This window comes from Panthera pardus, unplaced genomic scaffold (assembly GCF_024362965.1).
Source record: "Panthera pardus isolate Hobbes unplaced genomic scaffold, ASM2436296v1 HiC_scaffold_17, whole genome shotgun sequence".
NCBI classification, from domain to species: Eukaryota; Metazoa; Chordata; class Mammalia; order Carnivora; family Felidae; genus Panthera; species Panthera pardus.
Genome location: NW_026526732.1, coordinates 96,562,556 through 96,584,642, shown reverse-complemented (window position 1 = coordinate 96,584,642; position 22,087 = coordinate 96,562,556). Strand labels below are relative to the sequence as shown.

General features: G+C 36.2%; 1 protein-coding gene across 1 annotated transcript in view; it reads left to right on the top strand.

The window, feature by feature from the left end:
- The window catches only part of PRIM2 (DNA primase subunit 2), a 353,134-nt gene that overhangs the window by 47,994 nt on the left and 283,053 nt on the right, over positions 1–22,087 (top strand). The window contains exons 6-7 of the mRNA XM_019457515.2: positions 16,923–17,024; positions 19,126–19,263. Coding sequence (XP_019313060.1) covers positions 16,923–17,024; positions 19,126–19,263 — 240 coding nt within the window. The remainder of the gene's footprint in view (positions 1–16,922; positions 17,025–19,125; positions 19,264–22,087) is intronic.

Below are 22,087 nucleotides of genomic sequence, written 5' to 3'. Positions count from 1 at the left end.
TAGGGGAGGGGACAGAGGATCTGAAGCGGACTCTGTGCTGACAGCAGAGACTTGCTAACTGTGAGATCATGACCTGAGCCAAAGTTGGATGCTTAGCCTACTGAGCCACCCAGGAGCCCCAGCTTTTGCTTGATTTAAACAGTCTGTTTGTCTCGTAGTGGGATTATTTAAACAATTTTTTTTTTTTAAGTTTATTTTGAGAGAGAGAGAAAGAGAGAGAGAGAGAGATTGAGAAGACGAACAAGCCGGGGAGGGGCAGAGAGAAGGAGAGACAGAATCCCAAGCAGGTTCCACACTATCAGCACAGAGCTGGATGCGAACTCACGAACTGTGAGGTGATGACCTGAGCTGAGATCAAGAGTCTGATGCTTAACTGCACCAGTTGGGCACCCCACAGTGGGATTCTTTTTATATATTGTCTTGAGTTTCATGAGGCTTCTTGAATCTGTACATTGGTTGTCTTGTCCTAATTCTTTCTCCCCTCCTGGAATTCCAAATGTATTTTAGATCTTTTTAGTCCTTCACATCTTATTCTCAAATTTGTGTTTTCCTTTTTTATTCTTTATCTGTTGATTTATGGTTTGTTCCTCTTGAACCATTTCCCAGTTTTTTTTTCCTGTCTTCTGTTTTGTCAGTTCTGCTACCATTGGGTTTTAAATTTTGTCTACTATAATTTCTGGAAGTTCTGTTTGGTTCTGTTAGAGATCTGCTATGTCATGGATTTTTCCTCTTGAACCATTTCCCAGTTTTTTTTTCTGTCTTCTGTTTTGTCAGTTCTGCTACCATTGGGTTTTAAATTTTGTCTACTGTAATTTCTAGAAGTTCTGTTTGGTTCTGTTAGAGATCTGCTATGTTATGGATTTTTGTTCTTTGCACTCAGTTTATCTACAGTTGTTTGAGCAAACAGTCTTGGAGGTGGGTTCTGAAATTAGGTTCCTGGGATGGATCATGTTGTCGCGTCTTTTCCACTTTAATGAGTGTGCTTGCTTTCACTCTGACCATTTCTAACTCCTGTAGTAAGCAAGGCTAAGTATCAGACCTTGTGGACATTCAGGCCCTCACAGACCTTTTGCTCTTCTTCCATTGCATCCTGGAAGCCAGGCTTTTTTCCTCTTGTGAGTGGCTGCTGCTTTCAGATTTAATTGTTAGCAGAGTCAACTTCTTTTATAAGGTCATGCTATGGTTAAATAATACAGTTAATATATAAGGTAGCATCTTTTATTTGTGTTATCTCTTGGCACTGTGCCTGGCTCACAGAAGAGGCTGAAGAAATGTTTGTGGGATAGGATAGAATGTGTATCTGATGTATCCTGGCAGGTTGTAAGGTTCTGGTCCTGTCATGCCCAGCTTAGAAATTACTGCTGTTTTGATTTACTTAGGAGACTTTTAAGAACTCTTGTATAAATTAACCAGTTTTTTGGAGGAAAAAAAAAAAAGATTTGTTTTCTTGTAGAAGAGAAGAAATGGGCTTAAGTATAAGTAATTAATCTTTTCTCTCTAGTATAAATTTTAGTATATTCATATGTGCCTATGCCATCCAAAAAAAAAAAAAAACAAAAAAAACAGTAATAAAGTAACCAGACGATTGATTTTTCCATTGATCAGCTTGGCAGAATTACTGAGACATCAACATACTAATTAGAATCTCAGGATATTAAACTATTGTTTGTTTTCTAACTGAATGTTTTGAATGATTTTAAATGGCAAAGAATTTGTAAGTGATATACTATGCTATCAATTTTAGTTAATTAACACAGCAGCACAGTGATAATTATTTCCTTTTTTATTTGCTGTCTTTCCTCTTTCCTAAAAACTTACTAATTATTAGCGATTTATTTTTCATTTTTTCCCATTATATGGCTCTCTTTTGTACATTTAAATGTAGAAAATGTATTTTAAGAATTGGATTATAGGGTCTCCTGGCTGGCTCAGTCGGAAGAGTGTGTGACTCTTGATTTTGGGGTCTTGAGTTCGAGCCTCACATTGGCTGTAGAGATTCATAAAAAATAATGTATTAAAAAAAGAATTGGATTGTAAATAGAAAAAAATGTTTTAAACTATTATTTTAGGTTGAGAATGTTCTGGTTATTTATTACTATGTAACAACTTAAGCCCAAATCTAAGTAACAATTCTAAAATCTGATATCAAAACTGAAAACTAAAACCAAATCTTAAAACTTAAACCATATCTCACAATTCTGATTGTGAGGGATTCATACTGGGCTCTCAACAGGGTGATTTTCCTGCTCCCCATGGTCTCGTTTGAGGTTACTCGGTTGGCAGCTAGTCTGGTGTAGGATGTCCAAGACGGCTTCACTTACATGCCCAGTACTGAGGTGAGAACTTCTAGTATGCTGAACTCTGCTGGGATCCTCTCCATGTGATCCTGAAAGCGAGGAGGTTAGACTGCTTTGGTGACCTAGGGCAGAAGCTGTCAGTCTTCTCAAGATCAGGCGTGAGAGACTGGCATCACTTGTGCCGTACTGTGTTGGTGAAAGCAGTCACAGTCCAGTCCAGATTAAAAGGAAGACAAATAGATCTCAGCTCTTAATGGGTGAAGTGTCAAAAAATTTGCAGCCATTAATCCCCACAGTAATATTAATTAATAGGTCACAGTGCATTTGAGAAACAAAGTGCCCTTTATAGATCACAATACTTAGTACCAATATAGAACTGCATTTATTAGAAACAGTGATAGCAGTATTAAAAATCAGGATATTTGCCTTTGGTATTTGTTTCATCCACAGATTTTTTATTTCCTTGTATAAGAAATGATTTGTAATTGTTTCATTAAGCATTGTATATTTTAAACAGTCTTTTCATTAATAATTGTAGTTTTTAATTTTAGATGTTTTAAAAATTTTTTAATGTTTTCTTTATTTTTGAGAGACAGAGTGCAAGCAAGGGAGGGGCAGAGAGACAGGGAGACAGAATCTGAAGCAGGCTCCAGGCTCTGAGCTATCAGCATGGAGCCTGATGTGGGGCTGAAACTCATAAGCTGCGAGATCATGACCTGAGCCGAAGTCGGACGCTTAACCAACTGAACCACCCAGGCACCCCTAATTGTAGTTTTAATATTGGAATTTTTGACATGGCTTTTTACCTGCTAGTACAGGTATGTTTCATTTTAAGAAAAACTAATACTTTAAATCATTTATTTACATTTATTGATGTCCTGCTCCTTTCCACAAAGGATTTGAGGTGACCTGCAACAAGACACATATGACACATCTGTATTGGAGTAAAATATAATTAACAGTGGATAATGAGGGTCAAGAAAAACCATCAGTAAATGGCATCACCGTCTGCCCAATGGCTAAAGCTCCAAACCTCGGAGGCTTTTTCTTCATCCCCTTCTCTTACAATCCATCCATCTGTGCTACTCCAAAATATATTCCAAATCTATTTGTTTTTTTCTACCTTTCTTCCAGTTCAATCCCTCTTACCTTACCTTCTCTTTTCAGCACAATAATGGCCTTTTCAAAACCACAGTGTAAACAATCAGATCTTAACTTTCCTCTCCCTAAAACCTCAGTTTAATGTACCATTCATAGTATAAAACTCTATCTCAACCAGGTCTGAGGGTTAGTTGTCTGCCTCTCAACACCCCTGCCTGCCACTGCTCTCCATCAGCCTCTTTCTCTTGCTTCATCCTGCTAGCCCTTTCCCCCCCCTGAAAAAAAGGACCTTTTAGGACCTTTGCACCAGCTCTTTTCTGTGGTTGAGATGCTCTTGCCATAGGTTTTGCGTGACTGACTGCTTTACATTCAGATTTCCCTTTAAATGTCACTTCTTTAGAGAGACCACACAACACAGAGTATAAATCCATTCGTAGCACTTTTCTTTTGTTTTATTTTCATCCTAGATTGCTGCCTGATAGTTTGTTTATTGTGTATTGTCTGTCTCATTAAAATATAAGTTTCATGAGTGCAGTTCTGTTTTGTTTTGCTGTTTACAGCTGGATCTCATCTTCTGTAAATAGTGCTTGGTACATAGTAGGTCCTCAATGTTTTTAGAAAGAATTATATGTAAAAAATCAAATTTAGAATTGATGGTGATATTTCCAGAATGTGATAAATTTATTTTAGAAAAGAGGATTCTTGGGGCGCCTGGCTGGCTCAGTCTGTGGAGCATGTAATTCTTGATCTTGGGGTTGAAAATTTGATCCCCACATTGGTTGTAGAGATGACTTAAAAATGAAATCTTAGGGGCACCTGGGTGGCTCAGTCAGTTGAGCATCTGACTTTGGCTGGTGTCATGATCTCATGGCTTGTGAGTTTGAGTCCTGCTTTGGGCTCTGTGCTGACAGCTCAGAGTCTGGAGCCTCCTTTGGATTCTGTGTCTTCCTCTCTCTCTGACCCTTCCCCAGCTCACACTGTGTCTCTCAAAAATAAAAAAAAAAGTAAAGTAAAATCTTAAAAAAGAGAATTCTTTCGCTGGGATTTACTCTTTAGACTGGTGATATGTATCAAAATCACTAATGGACCTTTAAAAAAATATATACTTCTGTAGGTCTGGGAGCCACCAGGAATCTGTAATTTTGAAAAGCTCCGCCGCAGATCTAATATACAGCCTTATTTAAGGACCAGGGTCTGAGAGAGAGAAAGCTGTGTGGATTCAAGTAGAAGTCTTCTGACCAAAATTATTTATAAACAGAATTGAATATTGTTGATGTGAAGTTTATAGATGAAATCTCTGGGAAGCCTTATTTATATCTTTACTTAAGAGGCCTTTGTAATAGACTAGTGATTCCAAAGTGATGTGCTAAAGTTGATCATTTGGGAGTGTGGGAAGGAAATAAATAATATGCCTTATATAGTTTGAATTTCCCTTTACAGTTTTGAGGGGATGGAAGCATGTTTTAAGTACATAATACATAGTAATACATGGTGGAAGAAAGTGTGTGCTCAAGATATTTTGTTTGTGAAAATGTGGGATCCAAAGAGCGTGGAGATCACTCTGCCAGTCTGGATAGGTTATGCAGTGTTAACAAATGAGCCCTAAATTTCAGTTGACTATCAAAAAGGTTTGTTTCTCATTCATGTTGTATATATTGTGTGGTCCATCTTTAGCCCTGCTCTGTGTCATATAGATGCTGGCACTCAAACTGGTTGAGCAGGCGTTATCTGAAATTTCACCAGTTGCTGTGGCAGAGGGAGGAGAGAATTGGGTAAACAATGTGCTTATGAAGTTTTTGCTGGAGTGTGACACATGTCACTTAGATTTCACTGGCCAAAGCAAGTCACATGGCATTGTAGGAGTCCAGCAGGTAGGGGACATACAACCCTCTCTTAGTTCGGGACTCTGCACAGGGTGAATAGCAATACAGTCTACACAGATAGCTTCTAACTTGTTACTCTGTGGAACGTTTGCCTCACCAGAGCTCACTTTTAATCTCTTTTTAGGAGAGCTGGCAGAGTGAAGCTGCTCTCCCAGTTCCTGGTTTGATGGAGAACATCAAAAAGAAAAAGAACATAAAGCCCAAGTACTTAATATTGTTAGTAAAGCAGCATGTAAAGCAATGTAATTGTAACAGTTTAATTATAAAATATAGAAATACAGCTTTATCAAAACTGTTAAAGCCCAGTAATTTCTGTTTGACAAAAAGATTTATACCATTATACCATACGCCATTTGAAACATTGAGGTGCTGTTTGGTGGGTGTGTCTGGATAACAGGGATTGAGATGTGGGGAATTGTGAGTCGTGGTAGAAACAAAAGAACTTCAGAGCTCAAATGTTTAGGGTCTTTGCTAATTGAAAATTAATCAGAGTAAAGGTTGAGCATCTGTAGAATAGTAATGTCAGTTACTATGGAAATTTGATTTCGTTTAGAGCAATTTGTTTATATACTTCTTTTCAGGAAGATGTTTATTTTGTGGAGTGTGATACACCTTGATTGTAAGATGTTGCAGTGATCTTTATTAGTTATTTTGAGTACCCCCCAGAGATCAGTCCTATGTTTAATAAAATGACAAGTGTATAGAAACTAGGTTAGTTGCCCCAAACATTTCAATTTATGCCTGGAAAACAGAAACTAATCAAAATGTAATCTGTAAACATTAGTGATGTTAATAATAAATATTTACCATGTATTAAGGTCATGCTATTGGCGATGCCTATTTGAGGCACTTTCCATACTTTATTTTACTTAAAAGCTATGTAAAATACGTATTACTTTCTTAATTTTACTGATGAAGAAACTGAGGTGCAGAGAGGTTAATTAACTTAAGATGTGAACTCAGGGTTCTGCATTTAAAAACTATATACTTTCCACTCTGTTACTCTGCTTTTATAATTGTTCCACTGTGTCTGTTTTTATTTTGTTACGTGAGATTCTTTGTAGAAGCAGGAAGCCATTTAATCTTGTCTTGATGTTTTAGAGGGTATTTTCTGGGCATGTAGTAGGTAACTTCATTGAGGGAGTCTGAGAATATGAAATATGCTCATATTTTACCTGTAGTTTTTAGACAGAAAACAGAAGAGAATACTCAAAGTTATTTTAGATATTTGAAATAATCGAGTCTGTAGCAGTTTATACTAATTAATAAAGTTTTGTAAAAGCATCCTGTGTTTTCCGATGAGAATTTTCTTACTTTGGCTGTTTATATTTTGGTTATAACTAAATTGATAAATGAAAATATAGAATGTGTGTGACAAACGGATGAACTTTTTAATTCACCAAGGAAAAACAGTATTTACCGAAAGGCTATAACACAAGCAGTGACATGAATTTTAGATAGAACATGTGTTATTTAGAATGCACCTGGTTTCTTTGGGTGAATGATTTAGAAACATATTGAATTCCTTAGAATTTTTTCATTATTTCTAATCTAAGCAAGAGTAGGCATTTTTTCCCCTATCTTTTGGGGGAGGGTAACATTTCAATGAAAGAAAATCTTACTACATTTTTTTTTTTTTTTTTTTTTTTTTGGTAAGCTTTATACCCAGTGTGGGGCTTGAACTCATGACCCCAGGATCAAAAGTAGCATGTTCTACTGACAGAGCCAGCCAGGCGTCCCTTTAATTACATTCTTTAATACTCTAGTTTTTATTCAGAAATTTTTGAATTAAAAGAATAATTTAGTCTTGACTCTGTTTCTAAGGCAAAAGACTATTGGGGCACCTGGGTGGCTCAGTCAGTTAAGCATCCGACTTTAGCTCAGGTCATGATCTCACAGTCTGTGAGTTCGAGCCCCGCGTCGGGCTCTGTGCTGACAGCTCAGAGCCTGGAGCCTGCTTCAGATTCTGTGTCTCCCTCTCTCTCTGTCCCTCCCCTACTCATGCTCTGTCTCAAAAATAAATAAAAACATTAAAAAAAAAAAGACTATTTGTACAAGTAAAGTCTTGTAACTTATTATGTTGCATAAGTGATGTGTGCTTTCACTGCTTCCCTAATATTTACTAGGTAAGCAATTAATTGCTTACAAACACCTGTGGTATTGTTAATGCAAATATTTGAGCTGAGTTTAGGGGAAAGGGAGATACTGTATTACCCTGGAGAAGTATTAGCATTATATATTGCTGTCGGATTTGTTTAGTTAGAACCCAAAATATTAGGAGAAACATCTATACGTTCAAAGATACCTATTTCTTTGTAAGTGATCATAAAAGAGCCATTGTGGGTTAACATACTTGAACTTCAGTTTTTTAGGCTGATTCATCACACTTTTGGGGGGCAAAAAACAGTATACACAGTCAGTTATGATTATCTTCATCAATAGTGGGGAGAACAGACATGTATATTAGAATTTTGTTTAATTCAATAAGTGTTCATTGAGCAAATTCAAAATACATTTTTATTTTATCTTTTTATATTTCCAGTTGGAAATTCACTTAAAAATAAAACTTTCATAAAGACATTAAGATTTCTTCTCCTTTCATTTTATCTCCCTAATCAGTTTCTTACTTTATTAGTTGCTGTGTGAGAATTACAGTTTGACTCTAAAATTGGTCTAAAATATACCTGCCTTTGTCCAAGTACTCTCTGTAGTTTGTATCTGGTTGCATATTTAAGTTTTGAAGGATTTCCTGTATGGAATGCAAAGGAAAGGTAAATAGTCCATTAAGTTGAGAAGATACTGTCAACAGAGACATAAATAAAACAAATGCTGAAGCAGAATAATTTGGTGTTAGCTCTTAGGAAAATACTTGCTATTGCTAAACCTCAACTTAAAACACTGTAGAATGAGTACTGATTATATAGAATTTGTGCTATTAACACCCTTTAAAATTTTTACCTGTAACACTTACCATGACATCTAGTTATATTACATTTTTAGTTTCTGTATTTAAAAATTTTTTTTTAATATTTGTTTTTTTTTGAGAGAGCATGAATAGGGGAGAGGGAGAGGGAAACAGAATCTGAAGTGGGCTCCATGTTAAGGGCAGAGAGCCCAATGCGGTGCTCGAACCCACGAACTGTGAAATCATGACCCGGTCCGAAGTCGGACGCTTAACCAATTTAACTTAACACTTAACTGAGCCACTCAGGTGCCCCTAGTGTTGGTATTTTTATCCTGTTCATTACCAAAAAGGAATTTTTGGTGAATTAAAAAGGTGAAGATTTTAATCAACGACTTTTTCTTGATGTTACATGTTTGTTCACCTCTCTTGCAGAGCATCATCTTGTTTATTTGGAGACTGCTTGCGTGGCCTTGTGAACTTCAGTGTCAGGTTTTAGTTGAAGATCCAATTTGATTTCTATTTCTATTAATTAAATTAAGATAATATCAACCTTGTAGGGTTGTTGATATGATTAAATGAAATAGTATAAATTAGTGTAACTAGCAGATGGTATGCATGGGCCTCACCCTCCATTGGCTTTTTAATAATCTATGGGTGGACACACCTAAACTGCCTCCTCTGTACTTTATTTCAGCTTTCATATAACAGCTGGAGAGCAGACATTTTAAGCCATTACACGGTGGTGAGATAGTTGTCTACCAGCCAGTGATTCTGTTTCAGTTGTAGTGCCAGCATTCTCTTCATGGTATGGTTTGTGCTATTACTTAACTATTTTGTAGAGCTTTTTCTGCCTGTGCTCTATAGAAATGGGCAACGGAAGGGCAGGAATGGAGTGATGGTGGGTTGAATGGGTATGGTTTGGGCCCAGCCTCACTTCAGCTAGAGTGTGTTCTTTTCCTAATTTCTGTAACATAACATTGTTCCAGGTTAAGATTTCCTTTTAAGGTAGCTTTCAGAATATGCTTGATTTTTACCTTTCAGGGAACACAGAGAAAGAAAAGCTTAACTAATATTAGTAGTTAAGCAACATTAACCTTAGACTCAACAGATTTGGATAAATATGGAAATCATTAGCCATGGCAAAGTGGTGATTCTGTAGTGTCACTCTCATACTTATAGGACTTAAGCTAGTCAACAATTTCTTCCAAAGTAAAAGGATATGTAAGAAAGCATTCAACATTTAGAAATTGAATTAAAAAACACCATTATAATAACATTCATGAAATGGGTAAGGAATAAATTTACTAAAATATGTGCAAGCTTAAGGAGGAAAATAAAAATAATATGTAATCCCTTTACCTAGAGTTAGACAGTTTTACTTTGGTCTAAACTTTCTCCCAACACATAAACTTAGGCACAGATACTGGCATGGAATCTCTTAAAGGTTTGTTTTAATTTGTCCTCACCTAACTGTATTAATTTACTTTCAGCTAACAGTATTTCATGGATATTTTTCTATAACAATAATCATAAGTTGTCATAATTTTAAGAAGAATTTTACCAAGTGTAGAATATTTCATTATGGTATAGTTCTGTTTTCCTTTTTAGTATTTTAAAGAGTAGGAAGTTTAACACATATCCAGAAAAATATATATAAAACAAAAAGATACAGTTCAGTAGATTATTATTAAGTGAACACTAGTCTGTCATCCAGGTGAGGAATAAAGCATTACTCTTACTCTTCATACTTATCCTTGTGTTCCTCCTGTGTTTTCCTTCAACTAGTTGTCTTCTCTCTCTTAGAGGAAACCACTGAAGTCTGACTTTATGGTAATCATTTCCTTTCCTTTTTTTCTTTTGAGTTGACCACCTGAGTGTTCATCCCTAAACAGTATAATTTTTCTTACTAAAACAAAACTTTATGTAAATGGAGCAATGGGCTATGTTTTATATTGTATCTGGGTTATTTTGCTTAATATGTTTTTAAGATTTATGCATAGTGTGTGAAGTTTATTTTTGCTATTGCATAGTCTATACTACAAATATATTACATTTATTCTGCTTTTGATGCATTTTGGGGTTTTAATTTTTGGCTGTTGTGAATAATGTTGCTTTATGATTATATGATAAGTGCTTGTTCATGTTTCTTTGTATGTATGCTTCTCTAAAGGGCTGTGGTCTGAGAACTGGAACATTCTCATCACTTGGGAACTTGTTAGATAATTTTTGGGACCTGCCCTAGAGATTATGAATCAAACTGTAGGAGCCGGGTACAGCAGTTTCTATTTTAACAAACCTTTTAGGTGTTTCTCATGAATAGTACTGCTTGAAATCCATTCCTCTAGGGTAGGGTTCAGCAAAATGTGGCCTGTGGGCCAAATCCCGTCTGCTGTTTCTGTGTGGCCTGTGAGTGAAGGTTGGTTTTTACATGTTTAATTAGTTGAAAAAATTAAAAGAGGATTTCTTATTAAAGAAAAATTATTATACGAAATATAAGTTTCAGAGTACATAAATACAGTGTTATTGTAACACAACTGTATCCATTTATTTATACATGGCTGTTTCCTTTCCATAAGGACAAACAGTGTGCTTGTGAAAGAGACCTTGTGGCTTACAAAGCCTAAAATTTTAACTATTGGGCCTTTCCTAGAAGAAGTTTGCTTATCTCTGCTCTAGTATATATAGTTAGGAGAAAAATTGCTAGGTTGTGGGATATGTTTACCTTCAACTTATAAGATAATGCCAGATTTTCTAAAATGTTTATACAAATTTGTACTGCTGTCAGTGGGTTTTGAAGAATTTCATTGCTGTACACATTCATCTGTATTGTCCAACTTAATTTTAGTTCTGGTGAGTAGTAATACCTTCATTGTGTTATTTTGCCCCCCAAATTGTAATGTGAGAAGATTCAAAAATACAGAAAAGTTGAAAGAATCTTATAGTGAATACCCATATGTACTCATCATCTAGATTCTACAATTTACATTTTACTGTACTTGTTTATCACTTATTTTCCATTCCTGTATCTATCCATTTCAGAGTAAGTCCATTTCTAAGTAAGTTACAGAAGTGGTTACAATTCCCACCTGTATATCCTGAAATTCAGTGTTTGTTAACAGTTCTCTTTTTATTTAAGGTAAAGCTTACGTACAATGAAATGCACAAATTTTAAGTGCACCATTCATGAGTTCTGACAGATGCATAAATGTGTGCAACTCAAACTTCCCAAGATAACAGAACATAACTGTCAGCCCTAAAAGTTTCTGCATGCAGCCTCCCAGAAAATCCCTGCTCCTGCCCTCCAAAAGGCAAACCACTGTTCACATCTTTTTCTACCACATGAAGTTTTGCCTGTTCTAGAACTTTATATAAGTGGGATTAAATAAGTCTTTTTGTGGTCATATGTTTTCACTTTTCCTGGGTAGATACCTGGGAGTCAGATTTTTGAGTCATAGTGGCAGCTGTCATTAGTTTTATAACCAAGTGGTGGATCTTTTTCCAAGGTGGCTGCACCATTTGTATTTCCACCAACAATCTTTGAGAGTTCCAATTCCTCCACACCTTCACCAACGTTTTGTTTTTTGTTTTTTGTTTTTTTTTTTTAATGTTAACTATTAATGGTTGTATAGTGTTAGGTCATGGAGTTTTTCACTGTAGTTTTAATTTGTGCTTACGTGATGACCAAGGAGATTGGGCAACTTTTCATAGAACTATTGACCCTTTAAATTTTCTCATTTGTTAAATGCCTATTCATGTTTTTTGCTTATTTTTCCATTGAAGTGGTTATCTTTTTTTGTTGTTTCTGTCTTGGCTATTTTGGGGCCTTTGTGTGTCCATATACATTTCATAATTTTTTTTAATGTTTATTTATTTATTAGAGAAAGAGAGCATGGTGTACACGTGCTGGGGAGGGACAGAGAGAGAGGGAGGGAGAGAGGGAATCCTAAATAGGCTTGACACTTAGCATGGAGCCCTGTGTGGGGTTTGATCTCACGACTGTGTGGTCATGACCTAAGCTGATATCAAGAGTTGGATGCTCAACTAGCTGAGCCACCCAGGGTGCCCCTCCATATACACTTTAGAACCAACTTGTAAATGTTCACACATAGAGATGCAGAAACTGTTCTAATTTTGAGAGGGTTTTGAATTTATAGGTCAATTTGAGGAGAAGCAGTACATTTGCAATATTTGGTCTTCTGGCACAAATGGGATATCTCTCTGTTATTTTTAGTTTTCTCCAATTTCCCTAAGTAAGAGCATAGTTTTTTTTTGTTTTTTTGTTTTTGTTTTTTTTGTGGGGGCCTTGTACGTCTTTTGTTAGATTTATTCCTAGGTACTTGATAGTTTTAATCCTTTTGTAAAGAGTAACCTTAAAAAGTTCCATTATTGAATTTGGCTGCTGACATACAGAAATACAACTGGTTTTTCTGTATTTGACCTTGTCTCCAGAAATCTTGTTTAATTAGTTCAGTAGGTCTAATTATTTGTGGCTTTTTCTGCATTTTCTAAGGATACTAATCATACAATCTGTGAATAATGACTATTTTATTCTTTTTCAGTCCTTACCCTTTTTTGGTCTTACCTATCTGGTTCCTGTTGATGGAGTCTTACTTCCTTGTGTACTTTGTTATTTTTGTGTGCTAGAGACTATTTGGGAAGTTATTTGGAGGACCATATTTATTGAGGCCAAGGAGGATTGTCTTTCTTCCAAAGGATTTTCATTTGTTTCTTTCATGGGATTGTAGGAAGTGCTAGTTCAGGATGATTTTAATTTAAATCTAAAATCTGAAGTCCCTGTCCCACTAATAATTGAATACTTGGCTGCAACTCCATATGAAGGCTGATAAACTTCTGGTTCATACCCACTTAAGTCCTTCAGTGTGCTAGGGAGTAGGGCATAGTTACCACTTTTGGCAGGGTCTCCATGAAGCTGCTTTCCCAGAATTTAGCAAATATTAAGTCCTTCAGTGTGCTAGAGAGTGGGGCATAGTTACCACTTTTGGCAGGGTCTCTATGAAGCTGCTTTCCCAGAATTTAGCAAATATTAAAGCGGGCTTTACATGACAAGGCGTACCTGTTAGTCTGACAGTTCCCAAGTAACCTGTGAGAACTTTGATGCAGATGGATTGGTCTGAATCACCTACCTAGTCCACAATCACTACAACTTGAAGAGGTTTTTTTTATGATTCCACTGAATTTATATTTCTGTTCCTGAGTTTTTTTTCTGTTTCTAGAATCTCTCTCTTTTGCAAATCACTTTTTATAGTTTCCCATTCATATAGCTATCGTCATATTTGTCTTTTCTTTACACATATTAACATAGTTATTATCTATATACTTTGAGTCTTTTTCTCTTTGCTCATGAAGAGATGTTTTATTGTCAACCTTGTTATAAAAGACAATATGATTGACATTGTATTTGAAGCTGTATTTGCAGGAATCGTTTCAGGCATGCTGGAATGTGTTTCCCTTCAGAGAGGATTTGAGTCTGTTTCTGCCAGGTGTCTGGAGTATTTGAACCAAGGACCACTTTAAAACATGTTCAAGGCTTGGGATTTCATTAATGGCATTTAAGTAGGGGGATCTTTTGTTAGATACTCCACTTTCATTTGAATCTGACTTTATATATGAATATTAATCTGTGCTTTAAAGAAGATGCTGTTAAAATTTTTATCAGTATTCTTTCTTTGATTTTTGTGAGAGATTGACCTGAATTATAAAGCCTGCTTTACTGAAACATCATGTTCTACTTCTTTAACCAAATACCTGTTGTTGGACATTGAGATTTTTTTTTTCTTACTTTATAAATAATATTGTGATGAAAAGAAATTATTCCTTTATTTGTATTTGTCCTGTTAATTTACTTCATACTAATTCTGGAAGTAAAATTGTTAGGGTCTGCTTGTTTTAAGGCTTTTTGATACGTATTGTCAAAGTGCGCTACACAAAGATTGTCCTGACATTGTGTTTTCTAAGTCTTTTTAATTTTTGCCTTTTTAATAGGTATAAATTAATATGGCATTATTATTTTAATTGACTCCCCTCCCCATTCTTCGCTGTCCTAAATAGGAATGTTTACCATGGTTATTCTGTCCCTGTTCTAGTACTGTTTATTGAGTGTGTGTGTGTGTGTGCACGCACGTGCAGAGGATAGATACCTTGTCTTTGAAATGAGAAGCTTTATCGTTTTCTAATACAGAGACCACCAAGCATCATCCACAGATGCTGAACTTTGAGACTAATGCCATTACTGAATAGAACTTTTAGATTATTTCACTTGTGATGGGATTGAATGTATTTTGTAGCATAAGTTGAGTGAACTGTAAATTAGTGACTGGAAGAATGGATTGCCATAATCATTGGTGCTGTTCACCAGTAAATTTGGTTTCCTTCTTTCTGGGCAAGTAGTAGAATTATACTTCCTGCTCCTTTGGACATTGCACACCTGTAAGATTTGCTGTTGTCAATGAAATGTGAGTGGAGTTGACCTGTATAACTTTTAGAAAGAACCAGTTTGCCATTATGCAGGAGATTGGAGCATCCAAAAGCTATCTGATTGCGTGGTGAGAACCACTGGTAGTGAAGTGTTCCTGCTTCCCATTGCCGCCTTCCCACCACCCCTTCACGAACATGCAGAAAAGCAGGAAATACCATTTTTTGTTAACCCATTAAAAATTTCAAATTCTTTAACTGTAGTATAACCTAACCAATCTTAACCAATGTAGATCACTGTAAAAGTGATCAGGAAAGGTACAAAGGCTGATCATCTGGACAATTATAAATGAATGGAATTTTAATTTACTTTTATTTTTGTCATTTATATGATTGTTTGTGTTTTGCTTTTAGATTACTGTACTTATGTCCTTACAACCTAGGGGTTTATTGAGAGTAATTTGGATGTTAAATGATATAAATATTCCTTTCAGTTTGTTGTTTATATTTTATCTTCATTTTCAGATCTTTTCTTTTTCTCAAAGTTTGAAATTCTTATCCAGTCAGATCAGTGTTTTCCTTTTTGAAGACATAATGGTCTGAGCTAGTAGATCTATAGTTGTTCCTAGGAAAGCTGGTAGTTTAAGTTTGAAGTTGTTGTGTATGGCTAGAAAATTGAGAAATAGGGGCACCTGGCTGACTCCGTCCGTAGAGCACACGGTTCTTTTTTTTTTTTTTTTTTTTTTGAAGTTTATTTATTTTGAGAGAAAGAGATAACGAGTAGGGGAGGGGCAGAGAGAGGGGGACAGAGGTTCTGAAGTGGGCTCTGTCCTGACAGCAGAGAGCCTGACATGGGGCTCCAACCTGTGAACGGTGATATCAAGACCTGAGCCGAAGTTGGATGCTTAGCTGACTGAGCCACCCAGGCATCCTGAGCACATGATTCTTGATCTTGGGATTGTGAGTTTGAGCCCCATGTTGGGTGTGGAGATTGCTTAAGAATAAAATCTTTAGGGGGTGCCTGGGTGGCTCAGTTGGGTAAGCATCCTCTTGACTTCAGCTCAGGTCATGAGATCCCCAGCATTGGGCTCTACACTGACAGCGTGGAGGCTGCTTGGGACTCTCTATCTCTGTCTTTGCCGCTCCGCTGCTTGCATGCATGCTCTGTCTCTCTCAAAATAAATAAACATTAAAAAAACTTAAATTGGTAAAAAAGAAAATTGAGAAATAGTTAAACTGGTGCACCTGGGTGTCTCAGTTGGTTAAGTGTCCAACTTTGGCTCAGGTCATGATCTCATGGTTTATGAGTTTGAGCCTCACATCAGGCTCTGTGTGCACAGCTCAGAGCCTGGAGCTTAGTTCGGATTCTTTGTCTCCCTCTCTCTCTGCCCTTCCTCCCTGCACTCTGTCTGTCTGTCTCTCTCTCAAAAATAAACATTAAAAAAAAAAACACAAAACAGTTAAACCACTCTTAAATGCAAATACGCATTTTTTTTAAATGTATGTTTATTTTGAGAGAGAGCATGTACGTGAACTCGAACAGGGGGGAAGCAGAGAGAGAGAGGAGAGAGAGAATCCCAAGCAGGTTCTGCGCTGTTAACACAGAGCCCTACCCGGGGCTCTATCTTCTCATGAACTGTGAGATCATGACCTGAGCCAAAATTAAGAATCTGATACTTAATCAGCTGAGTGACCCAGGTGCCCCTGCAAATACATAGTTTAAGAAATTAATGTAACTCTTGAATTAAGATTATGGTTCTTTTTGGTCTGTATTACCCTGTGTTTTTATTATAATTTCTTTCCTAGTATAATACTTTTTCTTTTTGCTGTTGTTCCTTTGTGGTATATGTCCTCAGAAGTTGGCACAGTAGAGGTGCCTGGGTGGCTCAGTTGGTTAAGATCTGACTCTTGGTTTTGGCTCAGGTCATGATCTCACTGGTCATGGATTCAAGCCACATGTCAGGCTCCTCCCTGGCAGGGTGGAGCCTGCTTGGGATTCTTTTCTCTGCCCCTCCCCCTCTCGCATGCACTCTTGGTCTCTCTTTCAAAATAAACTTAAAAAAAAAAAAAAAGAAATTGGCAGAGTAGGAATTTGAAAGTATGTTGAATTTAAAATTTCTTTCATATTTTGACTTTCTTAATGATTTAGTACTCATATTAGGAATTATTTGAGATATCAGGATTTTTTAAAAAAATTTTGTGAAAGTACAGTATCTTTACTAGAATAGGAAAGTGTTTTATTGAATGAAGGCTTCTTTTAAAAATTTTAATTTCTTAAACCACATAAAATGTATTTCCTTTTAGATAAGTGATGAAGAGAGGAGTCTCCGAGAACATGAGATTATTGCTTCATCAACCTCTTCGAGTGCACCTAAGTCGGAGTTGGAGTTGGAGTCAGTTTATAAGGTACATAAACTTTTAAAATACTTCCTGGGTTTTGTTAAATATATCACATTGAGCTTTATATACGTATTTAATTAATACAGTTGTATAGCCTCTGGTCACTGTAGCTTCTCTCTGTCCTGTTCAGAATTCATTTTCACCCCACTGAGGGTGTGCCAACCCTTCTGTGCTGGGCTGTCCTCCTACATAGCCTACATACCCTTGTAACCTTGTTGGAACTCTGACCCTGCCAAGGCAGACCATTCTCTTCAAGAAATACTCTGCTCACAATGCTTAGGCTTTTACACGTCATGCTGAGTTGCACTGGCAGGAGTACTCTCCCCTCCTTGAAGTCTACTTGACTTCAACACTTCGTTCTGGATCACTGCTGTGTGATAGCCTTTTACATCACTCTTGGGCTCTGATGCCATGCTTGGACTGTCTTCTCCACCTGCACTCTTTCTTATTCTGTTTGGGCTATGATGCCATCTTCCTACTTGCTCTCTCATGGCAAGACCTTCTTTAACCTACTCAGGTTCTGACCTCTTGAACCAGGCCACTTCTGCTGCCTTCTATTCCTCAGCACAGGTACCTACTTTGCTTGCACCCAGTGAACAGCTTTTGGACTGAATAATTCAGAAGGGGAAGGGGGAGAGCTGAAAGTGATTTTAAAATCTGACAGTTGTAACACTACAATTTCCTTTGAAAAGGATGTACTGATTATTGTTGGTGAGTGCCAGTAGTTTAAAATCCTGCTTCCACATGAGCTCCCTATTTAGGCTTCCGCCTTCTACTCGTTAGGCCACCATTCAGTAAGCTTCCCAAACTTAGAGTATGGGAATCAACATTTATTCCTCCCATACCACACATTTCCCATAACTCTGCCTTCACATCATTTTCTGCTTCTCCTTGGGCATTTTTATTTCCACTGTGACTACCTTAATCTAGAATCATGGAATATTGGAGCTAAAGAACCCCTAAGGGTCATTTATACCATCCCTTTCTCCCCTTCCCCCGTTTTGTAGATTTGGCCACCATGGTTTAGAAGCATTCATTAAATGTGTAGAAATCATAAGTCTGGTCAGTCACAGAACTTGGACTAGAACTCATGTTTCCAAACTATCCCCATCTCTTCCCTGCATCATTGAAATAAACCCTCTAACCTCTTCCTCTAATATGTTCTGTGTAAGTTGTTTGGTGCTCTGTCAGACACATACCACCCTGTAGAGCTGTTTGACTTCCCATATGTGTCTGTCTTGTTTTCTCAACTATGTGATGAACTTTAGGACTGTGATGAACTTTAGTAACAGATCTGTTAAAAAAAACATGATTTGCTTATTGGGTGGTGGTATTGGATATATGGAAGAATCTTAGGCATATTGATTTAATTACTCTAAAACTTGGGTGACTAGGCAATTTGGGGATTATTTCTTTCACCTGATTTTTTAACCTCATTTTTAAAAAGAAAAACTATATTGTAGAAAGAGGATGATTTTCAGTTTACTAATACCATATTCTGCTCATATCATAAAATTTTAGGGTAGGTCTTAGGATTTTAAAAAATCCAAGTGGAGTGGTATTTTTTTTTTTAAATGGTGTTTACTGGCAAATACTTCAGTAGCAGAACTGAACACTTACTATTTCCATTTCTTGGTATTGAGATTAGCTTTTCCAATATATTTTTCTGGAGAAAGAATGGAAACAGATGAAGAAATTTGGAATTACTTTAGTAATTTTCAGCACTGAACATATTGTATATAGATAATAGATGCAGAATAAAGTTGTGGAAAATGTCATATGAGGGGAATGCAATGTGCTTAGAGGGCTTGAGTTGAGAGTTTAAAATTCTGAGGATTTTAATTTGTAAATTCATGAGTTAAGAGTAAAATAATGCATACTAAGTTATTTTTCAAATCATCTACTCTGAAATGAGCACATTTTTGGCTGTCATCTCTTCCTAATGTTTATTGTTTAGCTTTAAAAAATAGATTTTTTTTTTTTTTTAATCTGCTGGGACAAATGAATTTCTCGCAGGAAGTATTTTGTTTAGACTTAGTGTGTATGAAGACTTAGGAGGATTTCATGACAGGTACCGACTTACTTTCCCTGTTTCACATGAATTCAGATCCCTTTTGCTGATGCTCTGGATTTGTTCCGAGGAAGGAAAGTCTATTTGGAAGATGGCTTTGCTTATGTACCACTTAAAGATATTGTGGCAATTGTCCTGAACGAATTTAGAGCCAAGCTGTCCAAGGCTTTGGCAGTAAGTATTTCACTTTATTTCTGTTTTTACTTTATGTCCACAGACACATGTTTTAATTATATACCCTTGGTAGTTTTGTTCTACACTTCTTAAGAAATAAGTTAATTTAATTTTTATAACAACATTCAAATTGCTTATGATGTACTGGTAATTCTGGAAGCACTAAGTTTTTATTTGTTACTGCCCATAATTAGTTTTCTTACTTATCTTTCTCATAGTAATACTAATAGTGAGCTGATTAATTTTGTGAGAAGCTTCTATGGGTTATGTCTGCAAGGTCATGCCTTTTTTCCTTGGAGATGCATTTCATATAAGGCCCTTCACATTTGTTGTGGCCTGTGGTGTATATAACACCTAGATTTCTGTCCTAAATTGGTATTTTGTGTCAGTAGAGGGTAATGTAGAAGAAAGTCTTTATATTAAGTAATAAAAACAGTGATATGCTAGGGCTGCAGTAAACAACCTGCTGAATGCAATTGGTGGTAGCTGTTTGAATAAATAACACGATCAGTGCTTTTCAATGGATTTGTTGCAAGTGTTACAATTAAGTGATAACATCTTAAAAAATATATATGTTTTGGTAGGGGCTCTGAACACCCCACTTAAATCACTGAGTTGCTCATCCAGACAGAAAATCAGTAAGAAACAGTGGCTTTGAATGACACATCGAACCAGATGGATATAACAGATTTGTTCAGAATATTCTATCCCCAAATAGCAGAATGCACATTCTTTTCAAGTGCACATGGAACAGTCTTCAGAATAGATCACATTAGGCCACAAAACAAGTTTCAACAAATTCCAGAAGATTGAAATCATGTCATACATTTTTTGGAGTCACAGTAATATAGAACTAGAAATCATCACAGAAAAACCTCGGAAAGAACACAAATACTTGGAGGTTACATACATGCTGCTAAATAATGAATGGGTCAACAAAGAAATAGGAAATCAAAAGATAACATGGAAACAAATGAAAATACAGTGCCCAAACTTAGGGGATGCAGCAAAAGCAGGTCTAAGAGGGAGGATAATAACAGTAGTGGTCAAGTCAAGAAGAACAAACAAAGCTGAAAGCCAGTAGAAGAAAGGGAATAATAAAGATTAGAGTGGAAAGAAGTGAAATAGAGACTAAAGAAACAATAGAACAGAACCAGAGCTGGTTCTTTGAAAAGATCAACAAAATTGATAAACTTTTAGCAAGACTCAAGAAAAAAAGAGCAAGGACTCCTATAAAATCAGAAAGGAAAGAAGTAACAACCAACACCACAGAAATATAAAGGATTGTAAGAGAATATTATGAAAAATTATATGCCACCAAATTGAACAACCTAGAAGGAACAGATGAATTCCTAGAAGCATTTAACCTTCCAAAACTGAAACATGAAGAAATAGAAAATTTGAGCAGACTCATTACTAGCAATTACATTGAATTGGTAATCAAAAAACTCGCAAAAAACAAAAGTCCAGGGACAGATGGCTTCACAGGCAAATTCTACCAAACATTTAAAGAAGAGTTAATACGTATTCTTCTCAAACTATTTCAAAACATAGAGGAGGAAGGAAAGCTTCGTTCATTTTATGAGGTCAGCATTACCCTCATACCAAAAGATACTACAAAAAAGTACTATAGGCCAATATCTCTGATGAACATAGATACAAAAATCTTCAACAAAATATTAGCAAACTGAATCCAACAATCCATTAAAAAAAATCATTCACCAGGATCAAGTTGGATTTCTTCCAGGTATGCAAGGGTGGTTTGATATTCACAAATCAATGTGATAAATCACATCAAAAAGAGGTAAAAACCATATGATTGTTTCAGTAGATGTAGAAAAAGCATTTGAGAAGTACAACATCATTCATCATTAAAACTCAGTAATACAGGTTTAGAGGGAACTTACCTCAACATAATAAAAGCCATATAACAACATAATACTCTGTGGTGAAAAACTGAGAACTTTTCCCTTAAGATCAGGAATGAGACCAGGATGTCCACTGTCCCTCTTTTATTCAGCGTAGTTTTGGAAGTCCTAGCCAGAGCAGTCAGACAAGAAAAAGAAATAAAAGATATCCAAAGTGGTAAGGAAGAAGTAAAAATTTTACTCTTTGCAGATGACGTGATACTGTATGTAGAAAATCGGAAAGATTCCACTAAAAAACTACTAGAGCTGATAAATGAAATCAGGAAGGTCATAGGATATACAACTCATATTCAGAAATATTGCCTTTCTATACACTAATAATAAGTAGCTGAAAGAGAAATTAAGAAAACATTTTGTTTTAATTTTTTTTTTTTAACGTTTATTCATTTTTGAGAGACAGAGCGTGAGTGGGGAAGGGGCAGAGAGAGAGGGAGACACAGAATCCGAAGCAGGCTCCAGGCCCTGAGCTGTCAGCACAGAGTCTGACGCAGGGCTCGAACTCATGAACTGCAAGATCATGACCTAAGTTGAAGTTGGATGTTCAACCGTCTGAGCCACCCAGGCGCCCCAAGGAAACATTTCTGTTTATAATCACGCCCACATGCTGATATAGCTGAATTATACACATTTAGGTAATCTCAGTCAGTGATTAAAATGATTTATACCAGAAAATATACTTTTTAACTCCAAAGGAAAGGTTGGCCTATACTTCTAACTGTAATTAGTATAGCTTAAAAAGAGCCACATCATGTAAACTTGAAGTTCTGAATCAAGTACCAAAAAAGGTATTTGAAAAAACAAATCAGATAAAGTGTTTAGGAATAAACTGAACAACAGAAGTGAAAGACCTGTACTCTGAAAACTGTAAAACACTGATGAAAGAAACTGAAGATGAC